Here is a 14,838-nt window from a genome sequence, read left to right as displayed (position 1 = left end):
CGATCAAACGGCTGACATCCTGACGAAGGCGCTCCCCTCCGTCAAGGTCAAACATTTTGCTGCCGCCCTTGGTCTCGCACCTGCTTGAGGGGGAGTGTTGGAGTGCGTACGGCGAGGCAAGCGTGGTGCGAGCCTCGGCCGTGTTTCGGGCGGACAAGTCTTGTCGCGCCGTTGACGCGCCTTGTCCCGCCTTGTCCCGCCTTGGCGGATTCACCCCGTTTTGTTTACGAATGCCACGTCTCACTCATCTTGTAGTATGGACGTCTTGTTACAAATGTGTACTTAACTCTTTCGATTCACGTTGGCTCACCTCAGTCCCGCGTATAACGCGTGCTGAGGTGAGCATATGCTTGTTACTTATTCTACGTACTCATACTGATTAATACGCTGTAGTTACATTGCTATAGGTATTACAATATACTAGTCCCGCGTATAACGCGTGCTGAGTTACATTGCTATAAAAGCCACATACGGACTTCGTTCTTCTCAGCACATGTCGAACTGCGCAACACGCAGAATTGTGCCACCATACAATATTCTGAGCTGGATCCCGGCCGCTCCACGACAGTCATACCGCAGTAACGAAGTCCTCTATACCAATATGTATCCTTTAGAGCATGAATATTGTAGTAATCCCGGCGTGTCGGGTCGAGACCCACTTTCTCCGGGGGTTCCACTAGGGGGGCTTGCAAGTGAGACCAGAGACCACAGAACACGTCGCCCACAGTCAGTTGGGCCATATCCTTGTCGTCTTCCCAGGGCCAGATGGCACACCTCAAGGAGCTGACATCCTCATCCTCCAAGCCCTCGATATACACCGAGATCGCATTCCATACTACCGGTGGGCGGTGCAACTTGGTCTCGTGGTGCGAGGCTTCAGGAACCGGCTCCACTGCAGGTTCATCCCAACCTAACGCGGGGTCTGTCAGATCCGACACATTGCGTGGGTCCTTGCCCATGTCCCACGGAAAGGGCGATATGAGAAGGTGATGGAGAGAGAGTTGTGCGTACGGCCCCTTGTAAGCCGACTCTGAAGCGCGGACTACAGTGTAGTCTGGTAGACTGATTTGTGTGGAGAGACCGAACGAATGCCCGGTGTGGTTGCTTCGCAGCTGCTGGCCAAGGACAGGAGAACGGCCAACGTCGTACGCGGGCCAGTCGTTCAGAGGCTAGTCTGGTGCGCGCGGCTGCGGCGCGTGTATTCGCAGGTTGTGGAACGAGGGTGCTGGAGAGCTACTTGCAGACCATACAGTATATCTCGGGAAGAGTGCTGATGGCACGGTCGATTTGGGTTCAGAGGGTCGGGACTGAGCAGGAACTTGAACGCCTGGAGGAATACCGTAGTTGTGGCACGATCTGAAGTCGGAAGTGTGACGCGGGAGCCTCTGCTGTCCAGGTCAGTGCGGTTATACGAGAACTATATATCGGTCATTTCTTGTGCCGTACGTCGAGACAAGGAGGCACAGAACAAGAAGTTGCGCCTCTTCGTTGTCGAGTCGTAACCGCAGGCGCCTCGTGCCACAATAGGCGGATATACTCGCGCGTGGCGCGCGGCCACAGCAGCTGAGAGGTGATCGTGAACACAGCTCTGTCACCTTCACGAGAACTTACTTCGGGGAACCCCGCCCTATACGACTAGCTCACCTGCTGATGAGGAGATGGTGACAATCACCTGATCGCGACAAATCGCGACTCCGCATTCTTCGAGGAAGTACTAACATCTGTCCGCATCAGGCTCAGCCTGTGATGAACAGACTCTATGATACAGATTAATGCCCCTCTGTACTCGACACTACACCAAGCTCCTCCAGGCAAGTCCTTGTCCTGACCACTATCGCACAGATTGCTGCCCCCGCGAGGCTAGCTAAAACCTCTACTGGACTCGGCTCTCCGCACAACCACCTCAAGAATAGGCGTGCGGCCGGCAGCCTGTGTAGCTATCCGGGGCCCATAAGTCTCTACGCTGGAGAAACGGACACCGGACAGAAAGTCGATCCTCCGCACCCGCAGCTTATCGCCTAGAGAGGAGGAGGAGGCTGCAGGCCCTCCCTCGGGTGACTGCCGGTTGGCGCTGCGAACAGCCTTCGACATCCATCCTGAAGGAATGCCTCGCCCCTCATCCGATTCCAGTCCTAGATCCTCCGTAAGACCTCTCCAGAGCCCGTATAGGAAATCCTTCACCGTGACAGGTTCGTTCTCAACTGGCCTGCAGGACACCCCACTCACGTACCCTGCAACGTAGTAGTGCCCGCGCGTGACTTGGATCGACACGACCAGCGCGCCATATTCTCCGAGAGGGGAAAACACCACGCGGATCGACGGGAACACGTGCCGACGCGGGGCGTCGCGCCCGAAAACCGTTTGCCATTCTGGCACCGCCGGCTCATCGAGCGCGGCCCTCAGTTCCGGCGCGCTCAGGTCAACGCCCGCTTCAGCAAATGGCCGAAAAGGGTCGTCCTGCGGGCTCCATCGGCTGGACGCCCTCAGTCGGGGTATCGCAAGCAGCAGCCGTTCGACGACTGGGTGGAGGTTGGGCGACTGGGACAACACGGACAGGGGGTAACGGGGTCCCGAATCCTCGTGGATGGGAACACGGTCGATCGCCGGGGCTGGCTGGCCATGGATGATGGGTTGCTGGGGTACAGAGGGTCTAACACCGCTGAAGAGAAAGTTCGGAGGGTGATGCGGACAGTACCCTGCGGCGCCCCAAGGCCAAGGGACCATGGCGGATGGGCCATACCCCGCCTCGGGCGGGGAGCGTGCCGGAGACCAGGAAGGGGTGTTGGTGAGTGGGACGGCTCGCGGATCGTGATAGTACCAATAGACGGGCTGCATGCTCCAAGGAAGAAAGGCGCGGGCGCGGGGCAAACAGAGGCGGAGGCGGGCGGTATGCGGCGTGACAGATGGCGACGACGCGGAAGGATATAGCATCGGTACATGTCTAGTAGACCGACCTCTTATAACCTTCGGGCTGCTGAGGATGACATGTCATCATACGGAAGACGGAGGGGCGGACACTCGCCTCTTCGTCGCTTCGTGGAAACGAGGCGAACGTACATGCGCCCCGCGCCACAGTAGGTGGATCCCCGGCATAGAACGCTCAGTCAGAGGGTCGGGGCTTCGAAGGAACGCACAGAAGAACACGGAGGGTGGTTGCGCAGTTTGAAGTCGGAGGTATGACGCGGGAGCTGCTGCTGTCCAGGTCAGTGGAGAGCATACATGTCGTATATCAGTGAGTTCCTGCACCGTACGTCTAGACGGAGAGGCACAGAATAGGTTGCGCCTCTTCGTCGTCGAGTCGAGACCGCAGGCGCCTCGGGCCACAATAGGCGGATATGCTCGCGTGTGAGGCTCACGGCGACCACAGAGGCGGTCGTGGAGAACCGGCTTTGTCACCTTCACGAGGAAGGAGGAAATACAATCCGAGGACGAGATCTTACTTTAGCGGTACCTGTCAAAACACTACCTCGCCACGGCACGCACAAGTCCGAAGGGGGCGCATACCGAGGGTGATACCGACCTATTCTCCTACTTGAAGCGTCTCTATGATATTTAGGATGTGGATAGATTAGGTGTTGGTGTGCGTGATTATTGAACACTAACGCACTACGCTGCTAGAGAGCTTTCTGGTGCGGCATCTAGCGTGGGTTGGGTCCGGAAGCGGTACGACGACATATTGCGGTGATTACAGCACTCACTTGGACTCGCCAACCCAAAGCTTGAGTTGCAGTGGACGCGTGAGTATCGATCCAGGGTTTGAGTGGCCATATGATTGTAATTGGACAAGTGAATCGTGCAGGATCTACACGCGAGCTTGAGAGGTTCAGTATGACGCTAAAACGAGAGCCGGACCCCGGGTTGGATCCAGCAGGAGAGTCAGGGGGCCCAGTCCTGCCCCCACATCTCCGGCCCGGCGGAGTCTGCCGGACTTGCTGGATCAGGCTCACAAGCGGAGTGCGAATCTGCATTGGCATCTCGGCGGGCAGTATGTACGCATTTCAGATCCACGGACGTCGAGAATGGCTGCAGATGCTTGTGACACCGAGCAGTAGTACCGCGCCCTATGCGACTAGCTGATGAGGAGATTGTGGCCATGGTCATCTGACCGTGACGAATCGCGTCCCTGCATTCTTTGCGGACTAATTAAGCCCTTTGGATACTCATACAGATATACGCTCCTCTACACTCGACATTACACCGAGTTCGTCCTGTCAAATCCTTGTCCTGATCCCTATCGCACAGGGTGGTGCGCCCGCGAGGCTAGCTTAAACCCCTACCTCACCCTCACTACCACCGTGACTGGCAGGGCGCACAAGAGTGGGGTTGGCAGTCTGTCTGGCTAATATGTCAACTGGACATTACATGCTGCGGCCGGCGGCAGGTATCGTGCCGCGCGCAAGATTTCCCCGAGTCGTTGGCACAGGGGTGCATATCATCATCACAGCAGACGAACTGGCAAGCCAAATTGACGTGATGATATGTCTTCCACTCGTCGAGTTGCTACTACAGATTTTGGAGAGACAACCCCAACTCGGACATGTCGAACGACCTGGGTAGTGGATCACTGGCATTACACGGAAGCAGCCCGACGATCCCACTGCGACCACGCGCGGCGGTGCACTCTACTACAAACGCAGGTATGCGCCCACCAAACGGGGGATTCTCCGTAAGTCCATAACAGCGGAGTAGCTGATGCCAGCGAACCGTGGACGATTTCCCAGGGAGTCCATGGGCAGATGCACACCCCGGCTGCCAGTGACTCCCGGGCGCCCACGCCCATCGTTGATGGGATGGGTCTATGAGAGCCAGATCCTGTAGAACATCTCTAGGACGGAGAGGGCATCCTGATGCCGAAGTTTCGTTATGAGCTCGATAGCCGTGTCGCACCCGGGTGGGATGATGTCAGCAAAGGGCAAGCCCTGCTCGTGTTGGATGACGCCCCACCAATCAGAGACCTTTTCAGCGCCGCTAAAGCACACCAGGAGGCGCTGGACTGGCCATCCTGGAATGGTATCGGCGCTGTTCGGGATATACCAGACGACCGGGGGGGGAGGGGGTGCAAGAACTCGTCGAGTGTGTTCAAGTCCCAGGTCCGCCAGAGTACTGCTAGGAGTGGATCATGCGTCAAGTCCCATTCGAACTTCCGTTTCTCATCCAGGTTCTCGAGACATTCGAGCAGACGATGAATTCTGTATTTTCTCTGAGGGAGAGGTCCACGGTACGGTACTACAATCCAGGGTGGCGGAAGGCGAGCCAAGTCCTCAGCCAATCCTGGTGCAATCCGCGGTGGCAAGCTTACAGGAGGCGGCAAGATGGGCAACTGCGTTGGAGACGACATGAAAAAAGGGGGTTGATGTATACGTAGATAGGACCGGATGATGGTATGGGGTTGAGGCCATCCTCGCAGAGGAGGATTCAGGAAGCGGCATCGTGGCGGAGCGTAGGGGTGGGCGCGACATGTTGGAAATGTGGAGGACATGGGCGCGAAGCACTTGCCTGATGTACGGGACCCTCGTCTTCCGTTGCTTAGGGCTACGACAAGGCCTGTATATTACCCGTGAGGCACGGATGAGGTAAATTATAAGCGTGGCGCCACGACGCTCTGTGCTACATACAACGGTAGCCCGTATTGAGGATGGTGTCCAACGGCATCCGCCGTCAAATCAACATTCCGCCACCGAGATCGTAATCAGTGTCTCAGTTGGCTAAGGACCAAAACCAGCCAACACTCACATATAAGAGCAGGGCACGATGGTGTCGAAAGCATCACCAAACCACCTCAATACTCCTCAGAGACCTCGACAGCGGACACTCACTGGTCGATACTCGCAAACACATCCGTACTCACCTCCTGAAAGCCTTCGTATCTCACAAATTGTGACAACATGTGCCGTCGTCTCCAGTACGTGGTAGCTCGTTGTACATCATGCGCGATGCACTGACCACTTGTCCCTGTGAACAGAGTCAGGATCTTCTACAAGTGGTTTGTCCTCCGATGTAAATAGGGCATAACACATACTCACGCATGTCAATCTCAGGTGCAACCATGGCGTCACTTACCCGGACGAGATCGTAAGTCGGCGTTGCCTGTGAGGAGCAGCTCAGCCCCGTAACCTTTGGAACAGGTCCAATGCTATGGAGATAATTGCATTTTTAGCCCCAACCACCCCCCGACCTGTACCGGGGATGCTTGCAAGAGGCGTTGCTGGCATTAGTGAGTCACCTGAGTCCTCGCATCGTGACGCAGCAGAGGCTGACCTTCGCCGATAGCCGACCGTTCCCGCAGCAGCACAGTAAGCTACCATTTGTTCTTGGTTTGAATGGGTCATTTATTCGGTTTCAAGGCTTAGAGAAGCAGGAGTACTGCCCTAACTGCGCAAATGCGTGAAGGCCGGATACCGCTGAGCTACACGAGCCGTCAGCTATCACTACGTGTGATTTCTCTTGCTTTCGCCTAGTATATAGCATGTATAATTCTGTCCGGCCGGACACCTTGATCATAGTGTTTTTGATTCTGCGCGCCATTCGAACATGCCTGACAATCTTCCCCTCGCTGATGAATCAACTTGGACGAAACCTGTAAGGAGCTGCCGAGGGACGAGCCGACTCTAAATAGCAATGAAAGCGTGGGGTTACATTGACCACACAGTAATAAAAAGAACTGCTCGAACTGTGTGAGACACGATAAATTGATGAACGGTGGCTGCAACACGCACGCATAGCGCTCAGTCCTCATCCTGGATATCATGTTTTCTCTTGAGCTCCGCGAGCTACTCCTCCCTCCTTGCGAGTTCCGCCTTCGCGGCGGCCGCGTCTTATTTGGACGGCATGTGGTACAGTACAACAAGTTCGTTCTTGCAAGTGGAAGATGTTCAGGTGGTGAAGAGTGTTCTTGGCCTAGGAGCGGATTAGTGGCCGCAGTAGGGATAGGGGCGCAAAATTCATCGATGGTTTAAGTCACTTACGTCCATGACATCGTCGAAAACTACGAAAATTGTACCCTTCGTTTTCTGCTTATTCCCTATCCGTATCTGCCGGATGCTCCCATAGCGTCCGGCAAGGCTAGCTGGAGGGCGAAGATTCAGGTACTGTCAAGATGTGCGGACCCATCGTCGTCAACCTCCTCCGCAACGTTGGGCTTAATATAAGTCAAGCCATTTCTTGGCCGTGCAATCGCGCGACCAGAGGCGGACTACACATGAGAGTATCCGCCCGGACACTTCGCCATCCTACCCACACATTACCCATACCAGCTAATTGCGGAGGATGAGGCCAGTACTTGAGCTGTCCTCTGCTGTGCTGACCTGGCGGAGGCGACGGGCAGGAAGTTGGGTTATCGGTGACAATCCGTAACATATTCCTCTCCGTGTAGTGTGCTTGGAACGCCTGGATGTTGTAATGCGCGAACCGCTCTCAACTGCATCTACATTCCAATGTCAGCAGCGTCACTAGAATCCGATCATACGAAGGACTCACAAATGCGCCGTCCGGCGACATTACAAGTATAGCGGTATTGCAGTCAACAGGTCCATAACGACTCGATGGAGAGCCGACGTCAAGAGTGCAGAGGTGGTAGACTCACCCTTGATACCCCTGGATCTGTGAAAAACCAAGGGGTAGATGACGAAGCGTATCGCTCCCCTCTTCATAAGTTCGTTGGAACGAGGCAGAGGTGTATGCGTCCCGAGCCACAACAGCTGAATGACCATACACAGAAGACCTCCAGCGCAAGGACAAGAGCGCGCATGTTCCATCAGTCTTTCGGTGGTCATGCCATGAGGGCCAAACATCCTTACGCACTTCCCGGTACTTAAGTTCGACACCAAAACGAGGCCAGACCCGGACCCCGGGTCGGACCCGGCCAGGAGAGTCAGGGGGGCCCCGTCTTGACCCACACATATCCGGTCCGGCGGAGTCTGCCAGACTCGCTGGCGTCCTCGGGCCTCAGCGGTCTCGATATTATTCACGCATTTTGCCAAGAACCCAAGACATCAGGCTAACAAGCGGAGTGCAAATCGGCATTGGCATCTCGGCGGATCGCATGTACACATTCAAGGCTTACAGACGTCGCAACGGCTGCAGATTCTTGCACAAAGTCATCCAGTAAGTACGGTCGATTCCATCCCCGAAGTTTTCGTCAGACTGATCTCACCTGTGGCAGTACCGACAAGATTCTGCGTCCGGTAGCTCAGCAGCCAGCTTCAAACTGAGCTGTTGACGGCTAGGTATTGGGCGCTCCACATTGGCTTGGCTTGTTTCCGTTTAATAGAGCAGCTGAGCCGGCTGGACAAGCCGGCTAGGCTTGGCAGCGGCAACCCCAGTGTACCTTCAGACGCACTCTCATCCCTTTGTCCTCCGATGAAGCGGCAACACAACATGCCGTGGTCGGTCGTTCTCAGCCCCGTGCGTAGTCCAGCGACCTCGCGTTCAGGCCCTGACTTAAGATCGATCGGCGTCTTCCTAGCTCATCCAATTTCCTATCACACGAGCAGTCTCCCTCGTCTCCCTCTCCCCAATGTATTCACTCGTCCATGTCATCCGCAAGCTACATCCCACTGACGCGAATCCCCCACTCAGAGTTCCTCTGGTCTCCGAAAGCTACCCCGCGATACTCTTTGGCATCTTACCTTGCGCGCCGTCGCGCCGTGTTCGCCCTCATAGTCGCCACGTCGTTTGTTACCCTCGTGCTTTTTCTCAATATCGCCGGCTCGCATGAAGAAGATGACTACAACTACAACGACGTTGGAGGTCCCGTCAACACTTCCTACCGACCGGGCTATCAACCGGGCTATATCGCGTTCCGCGTCCCAGATTCCCTCCCATCTTCCTCTCATCCAGTGCTCCACCCCGTTCGTGATCTTCCAAGTCACTGCCTCGATCAGTATTACTCGTCGGGAGGCGTCTGCCACGATGGCCTGGGCCCACTACCGTTAGATGTGATTTGGACCTGGGTTAACGGTTCAGACCCTCTCTTCATGGATGCGCGAGAGAACGCTGCCGAATCCTTCGGAAACACCGACCCTTACAGGCCGACTCAATCTAGTAACTCATCCCGCATGTTCCGGTATGTTGACCATTCTATTTACCAGGAACGATGTGCTTCACGCGACCATTGCAGCGATTACGACGAGCTTCGACATTCGCTCCGCTCTGTGCTCGCCAATTTCCGCCCTCATGCTCGACATTTCCGTATCCTAACTTCTGACTTCGACTATCCCGCCGACGAGTCGGGGACCTTCATTCAGTACTATCCTGATTCAGGTCTAGGAAACTGGAGGATAGGGTTGCATCCCCAGTGGCTCGACACTGCTGACCGAATTACTCCCGAGTGGCGAGACGGGAATATTCAGCTTTCCCTTACTCACCATGCTCATTTCTTCGAGCCATACAATCGCACGATATTCAATAGGTTCGTCTCCGTCGACTTGTGTTCGCATCGTTTTCTGTCCGGTTTTGAACGCGGTTCTAGCTACGCCATTGAGTCGCAATTCAGCCATCTGCAGAACATCTCGGAAGTTTTGTAGGTTATACCTGATTTGTTGCATTCGTCGTGCTCACCTGCAGCCCCATACCAGCCTTTACATGGTTAGCAAGCCACTTCCAGATTGTCGCTGCCGCTCTTCACCGCTATCTTACAGAATGACGACTTCTACATGTCAAGTCCTCTCACCCCTGTCACGTTCTACACGCAGCGTAAGTCTTTTTTGCGGCTGTTTGAGCATATGACGGATTTTGGTATCAGAGTATGGCCTGGTTTTACGCCTCCAGGGTGACATGACGGTGTCTCCAGATTGGCCAAGCACCAAGCGCAAAAGCGAATGGCGTAGCATGGGCGTTTCCAACTGGTTGCTCAGTGCGTATACACCATCAGTTTCTGTTTGGGTTACGTGCCTTTGACAGAACCTACCCAACATTCCAGGTAAACGTTTCGGCCGTAGACGTCGCCCTTATGTCCAGCACCAAGCCAAGTCCGTCTCATTCGCCATTCTTCAAGAGCTTGCGTTGGTATGGCCAGAAGCGATCGCGAAGACCGCTACGCATGCCTTCCGTGAAACGGAGGCGGGCGACGGTGATTACTACCAGATGTTCATGTTTGCCCATTATCTCGTGGAACGGTCTCGCGAGGCCTTGCTCTGGACATGGGTCGTCGGTCGTGTGGGCGGGATAGACGATAGCTGGGGGGAGCGCGAAGCAGAGCAGGCATGGATCGAGATTGGTGGATCCTCGGTTGGCGACGAAAGCAAGGAGGTACAGGTCGAGTCGGGGATACGACACACGCTGGCCATCGGTCGTGTTCGAGACTACCTAAGAGAAGGTGGGCTTATCGCCGATGATTCTAAGACTGAGTACCTTTTCTGTGAGTTTGTCCTCGATACACGTCGAATCCATTATTCTGACAACTTATGTGCCAGCCTCATTAGACGGGTACGCGTATAATGAGTACGGTCGGCGAGGTGTCGATGGCTGGCCTGGCTTCGACCCAGAAAAATATGACGAGGAAGATCGCAAGGGAACCGAGCGCAAGTGCACCATCCGGCGCAACGAATGTTTTGGTGGCCGCAGCCCCGGGAAGCCTCTCACTGCTAGTGCTGTGTTCCAAAATATCGCTTTCGATAAACCGCACTGTGGCGACTGTGGTAATTCCCTTTCAATCACGTCCATCGGCATTCCATGACCTTTCTCTCGCAGTCATTATTGCGCTAGTCAATGCGAGTGGTCGGCTCGGGCTCTCCGCGGTGCTACCGCCTCCCGACCGGCGTTCACCTCCATCCAACACAGAACTACCTACGGATGAATCCTTGACAATACCTCATCTACCCCTCGTGGATGACTGGCACGATGGTCAATTTGCGCTCCGCGATGTGATGAAGTACGCGCCTGACACCAGCGTCCGGCAGTGGTCCGAGCGAGTTATGCAGCGTTACCGATACGTCATTGGTGAGTTTGGTCTTCCTTCCAACCACCAGCTCTGCCCTATAGTACTACCTATTCCTGCGACTCAACCAAGACTATGCTGACGCACCACATGCCAGGTGGAACGCCGTCCGCTTTTGAGCAATTACTCACCCTGGAGCAGGTCGAGGCTATGCTTGCATATCTGGATCGACGACAGGATATCGCGCTACTGTGCATTAACGACGACGTCACGCAAGATGGTCCGCAAATTGCTAAGCATTTTCGAGACTGGCAATCCCGTCGATGGAATCGCGCCGCTGCTTGGGAGGCAGACGCTGGTCCCTGGTGAAGGGCGTCAGACTAACGACGCCTCAGCATATTCCTTGTGCTCTCGTCGTGCTGTGTAACTGCTCCCCATTGTATCATTATTGCGTCTCATTCCCTTTACTCTGACCTCACCCCTACCCCTAATGCGGGTTCGCCGAGCAAGCTTCTCCGGCGTGAACTCTCACCCATCCGCTGATGAACGTTCATTGTGCCGTGTGTGTTCATCACAGAAACGATCCGGCACCCGTTCTTTGGAGCATAGTCGGTGCTCTTCCACATGCAGCTTCATCAGCTGGCTCCATAGTACAAGTGAGTTCATGGCGTGATCGCAAATGTTACGTTACCCACCCGTATCTTCCCGTTCTGTAGTTGCTCCGGTAGATGTTCGAGCAGGCTCACGGCAGGGTTCCGAGATGCGCCAATAACAGACTGAGCGTAGCGCGAACCTTCTTCCAGTCCTACGGGGAATGCCGAGTGTGCGGTCCAGCACATGAGTCGCACCGAGGTCGAGCGAGGGACATTCGTGTTGCAAGGCAATGTTGTGCTAGCATACATCATTGAACGACTGTCTTCCTAAGAGATTCGCCTTCAGGTAGTAGTCTGCCAGGCGTAGGTATGAGAGCGCCAGTATGAGTACCGTACAGCTGCCTTAGATCGAGAGGGAATGTCGGCGTAAGTAAAATACGACGTGAACGACGAACAACCAACGAAGCTGACGTACGAGACTAGAGTTGGACCAGAGACGGCAGTTCATAGCGACGCCCAGGCATCTTCCTCTCCCAACTTCCTATTTCCCGGTTGCAACTCCGCCAACGCGGCTCCGAAACACCTCCCCTTCTTCCTCGGATGCCTCATCCAACGTCCCCCGCCGACAGAACGTCTTTCCACACACTCCGGCTATCCTTCTCCCTTGTAACTCGTATACTAGCACCTCTCTCACGACCTCCGTGGGCACCCCGTCCTCAATCGCGCACTCGGTCGGGAGCCCGGAGCACCCCCAGAGCGCAACGGCCGATCCGCGTTTGTGCCAGTGCGTGTTGGTGTGTCTCTGAAGGTCGGGCTAGTGATGGTAACGCTGGACATGCGGACAGTGGGGACATTTCCACCGGATCGTGCGCAGAGGAGGGGCAGGAGCAGAGGACGGGGGCGTTGCAGCGCCTTGGTGCAAGGAAGGTCTGGAGCGCGCTGGACGGCTTGAGGCGGATCTGAGTGTGATATGGGGAGGGAGTGAGGGGAGGGCCGATGGCGCATGCGCGTAGACCGGATAGGGAGAGATGAGCACAACTTTCGTTCAAAGCCGGGATGACGTTGTACTCGGAGAATGGAGGAGATTCGATGAGCATAGGTGCGACTCACAAAGCAGTTGCGAACCGCCGGATTCCTTGAACGCTGCGCAATGTGATATGGCCGAGGCGTCCCTAATGGAGCCAAAGTCGACATAGTCCGAGTCGTGTGATGGGTAGGGTCATGAGATGGGTTGTACACCGTGGCGTCAAAGGGACCCGCGGAAGTTGACGCAGTGGATGGATTTGTGGGCATGAAAGCATCCCTCAGATGTACATCGGTATACGAACCGTTGGAGTGAGACCTAGGGCGTCGCTTGAGGAACCGAGAGATACGTTACATCGACAGAAGGACTCACAAGCTTCTGTTCATCTCCAGCTCTGACCCTAGACTCGGAGTCGACTCCGCATTTGTAAACCGGGAGGTATCATGGTCACAAGCTGACAGCTGGAGCTTGAAGATCAGCGAAGTCATTCGCTAAGGAAGTAGCCACATAGCGGATTCATGGCGCCAGTGAGAGAGCGGGATGGGAAGGATCTGAGGGTATGATGAAGCCATTTTCGCTAAAACTGCTCCAGATTTTATCCTAGACAGGTGAGTGGGCTCTCCAGATCGTCGAGCAAGGGCAATGTGCCCCGGAAAGTGCGCTCTGGTGCAAGTGAGCGGGACGATAGCGCCAAGTCATGGCAGGTTGGATCAAACAAGCCACTGGAGATTGGCAGCGCCCGCTAGCCGATGTTCAGGACATGTGATAGAGACGCTCGCCGCTATATCGAGATTTGTCCGATTCCGATTATCTTGGCTGCATTATCATCTAAGCGACACGATTGCGATTGAATTTATGAGCCCGACATGGTCCTTCAGTGGTACAACGTCAAATCGTCCTTTCTGAGGTGCTTTCAGGCTGTAGGTTGGGGCAGGATAGATGGCAGGCCTATTAGGGTTACTGACATTCCGTTACGTTACTAAGTATAGCCGCATGCTGCGGGTGGGAACGTCAAACTTTATCGCCACTTTGTGCTGCTTGTCTTGAGCTGCTGGGCGTTAGGATGGGTGTCAGATGTAGAGCTATGAGGCAGCCCAGAATATGTCCGGATGGGAGGAGGAATGTGGTAAGGCTGATATTTCTCCTTTGCTAGTCGCTGACTTGCAGAGTGAGCTTTCTGAGCGGAAGAACGGCGTGTCAGAGCCATCGTGGTAGTGGACGATCAAGATGCCTTTTTTGGAAACCATTTCTTCCGGCTTGCGCGCTTAGGCTGTCCGCTGTCCTTGGTTGCCTCCATAGATTGTCTAATAGCATGGTCCATACCCTATTGCCTGCAAAACGAAATACACCAATCCATTTGTTTGCTTTGGGGGCTTGAAGTCTTTGGTATAGTTTTTTTAAGATGTGTTTTCATCAAAGTGCGCGCACTTTCGCCAAAATCTGGACCAAACATTTTCTTCGCTGCGTACATGAGTATTGTACACACGTTGTTTTGAGGTAATCGGACCAGCGGTTAGCGAGGAGAAGCAGATACAATGAGGGACCAGCTACGCAGGTGAGATCAAGAGCAGGAGCATGATAGCCGATGTTATCTCTTGGAGATGCTCGCCATCTGGTCTATGCGAGGACCTGGCGCTTGGACGCGCGCCTCATCGCTTAGGCCAGCGCTGCCAATCTCCAAAGCCACGCTGCAAGATCACGTACTTCTGGGCGTCCGAATCCTTTGGGTTTGCCACGCGCCGGTCCGTTTCCTCTGGGCCACGCGTCGGACACGCCTTTGCTTTTCACCACCGCGTGTTCTCCCTTCGAAGCGTCCGTCCTCAAGGCTTCCATATTGCTCTGCTTATCTCTGCGGGCCACTAGAGCGTAATGACACGCTTGCTGATGATGGAGCTTGTCACGGACGTTGGACAGACGCCCCTTTTTGCCGCCCATTCCCCTCCCTTTGACGCCCACCTTCCATTCGCGGACCATTTCCTTTTCTAGCCCATCCCAATTTGGACACTGTAGATACGTTCCCACAGCCGCATGCTACGTTCCCGTGATCGCCATGCCCTTGCCTTTTCTTTCTCGCCCTTTGTTCTCTCTTTGTCATCTTCACTGCCTCGCTCTCGCGCCTTGTCCTTGGTTGCTAAGCAGCCCCTCTAGTATATAAGGACCCCCTTAGGCGCTCCCTAGTCCCCATCTCGACCTCTTGGTCATTGGGACTAGGTGAGTGACCATAGCGTTGTACTTCCCTTCGAGTGCTAATGTATAACTTGGTCATTGGGACTAGTCTGTCGCTGTCTGCGTGAAGACTAGCTTTCGTAGGTCTCGTGCCTTCGTGCCGACCTCCGCTCTGCCCT

The 14,838-nt window shown here is 55.0% G+C and overlaps 5 protein-coding genes across 5 annotated transcripts; 2 read left to right on the top strand and 3 right to left on the bottom strand.

Annotated features, from left to right (window-relative positions):
- Nucleotides 1-1,800: 1,800 nt before the first annotated feature.
- On the bottom strand, nt 1,801-3,543 carry DICSQDRAFT_183527 (uncharacterized protein). Its single transcript, XM_007370299.1, has one exon. It carries the CDS (start codon nt 2,929-2,931, stop codon nt 1,861-1,863), a length of 1,071 nt encoding a protein of 356 aa, XP_007370361.1. The 5' UTR covers nt 2,932-3,543; the 3' UTR covers nt 1,801-1,860.
- A 2,342-nt stretch (nt 3,544-5,885) lies between these two features.
- On the top strand, nt 5,886-6,297 carry DICSQDRAFT_174457 (uncharacterized protein; the record flags this gene model as incomplete). Its single annotated transcript, XM_007370298.1, has 5 exons — nt 5,886-5,902; nt 5,963-5,983; nt 6,039-6,072; nt 6,158-6,214; nt 6,271-6,297. The coding sequence occupies 5 exons, from the start codon at nt 5,886-5,888 to the stop codon at nt 6,295-6,297; spliced, it is 156 nt and encodes a 51-aa protein (XP_007370360.1).
- A 51-nt stretch (nt 6,298-6,348) lies between these two features.
- On the bottom strand, nt 6,349-7,763 carry DICSQDRAFT_157662 (uncharacterized protein). The gene is made up of 4 exons (XM_007370297.1): nt 7,583-7,763; nt 6,966-7,066; nt 6,717-6,897; nt 6,349-6,661 (listed from the first exon to the last, which is right to left on the bottom strand). Exons 1-3 carry the CDS (start codon nt 7,752-7,754, stop codon nt 6,745-6,747), a joined length of 426 nt encoding a protein of 141 aa, XP_007370359.1. The 5' UTR covers nt 7,755-7,763; the 3' UTR covers nt 6,349-6,661; nt 6,717-6,744.
- Nucleotides 7,764-8,531: 768 nt separating this feature from the next.
- On the top strand, nt 8,532-11,355 carry DICSQDRAFT_112435 (uncharacterized protein; the record flags this gene model as incomplete). Its single annotated transcript, XM_007370296.1, has 10 exons — nt 8,532-9,064; nt 9,119-9,409; nt 9,470-9,520; nt 9,576-9,585; nt 9,639-9,693; nt 9,743-9,853; nt 9,920-10,357; nt 10,413-10,637; nt 10,690-10,938; nt 11,034-11,355. The coding sequence occupies 10 exons, from the start codon at nt 8,532-8,534 to the stop codon at nt 11,243-11,245; spliced, it is 2,175 nt and encodes a 724-aa protein (XP_007370358.1). The 3' UTR covers nt 11,246-11,355.
- Nucleotides 11,356-11,790: 435 nt separating this feature from the next.
- DICSQDRAFT_140799 (uncharacterized protein) lies at nt 11,791-13,188 on the bottom strand. The gene is made up of 4 exons (XM_007370295.1): nt 12,866-13,188; nt 12,580-12,811; nt 11,945-12,428; nt 11,791-11,867 (listed from the first exon to the last, which is right to left on the bottom strand). Exons 1-3 carry the CDS (start codon nt 12,979-12,981, stop codon nt 12,186-12,188), a joined length of 591 nt encoding a protein of 196 aa, XP_007370357.1. The 5' UTR covers nt 12,982-13,188; the 3' UTR covers nt 11,791-11,867; nt 11,945-12,185.
- Nucleotides 13,189-14,838: the final 1,650 nt, after the last annotated feature.

Source organism: Dichomitus squalens (assembly GCF_000275845.1).
Source record: "Dichomitus squalens LYAD-421 SS1 unplaced genomic scaffold DICSQscaffold_65, whole genome shotgun sequence".
In the NCBI taxonomy this organism is placed as follows: domain Eukaryota; kingdom Fungi; phylum Basidiomycota; class Agaricomycetes; order Polyporales; family Polyporaceae; genus Dichomitus; species Dichomitus squalens.
This window is presented reverse-complemented; position numbering and strand designations above follow the sequence as displayed.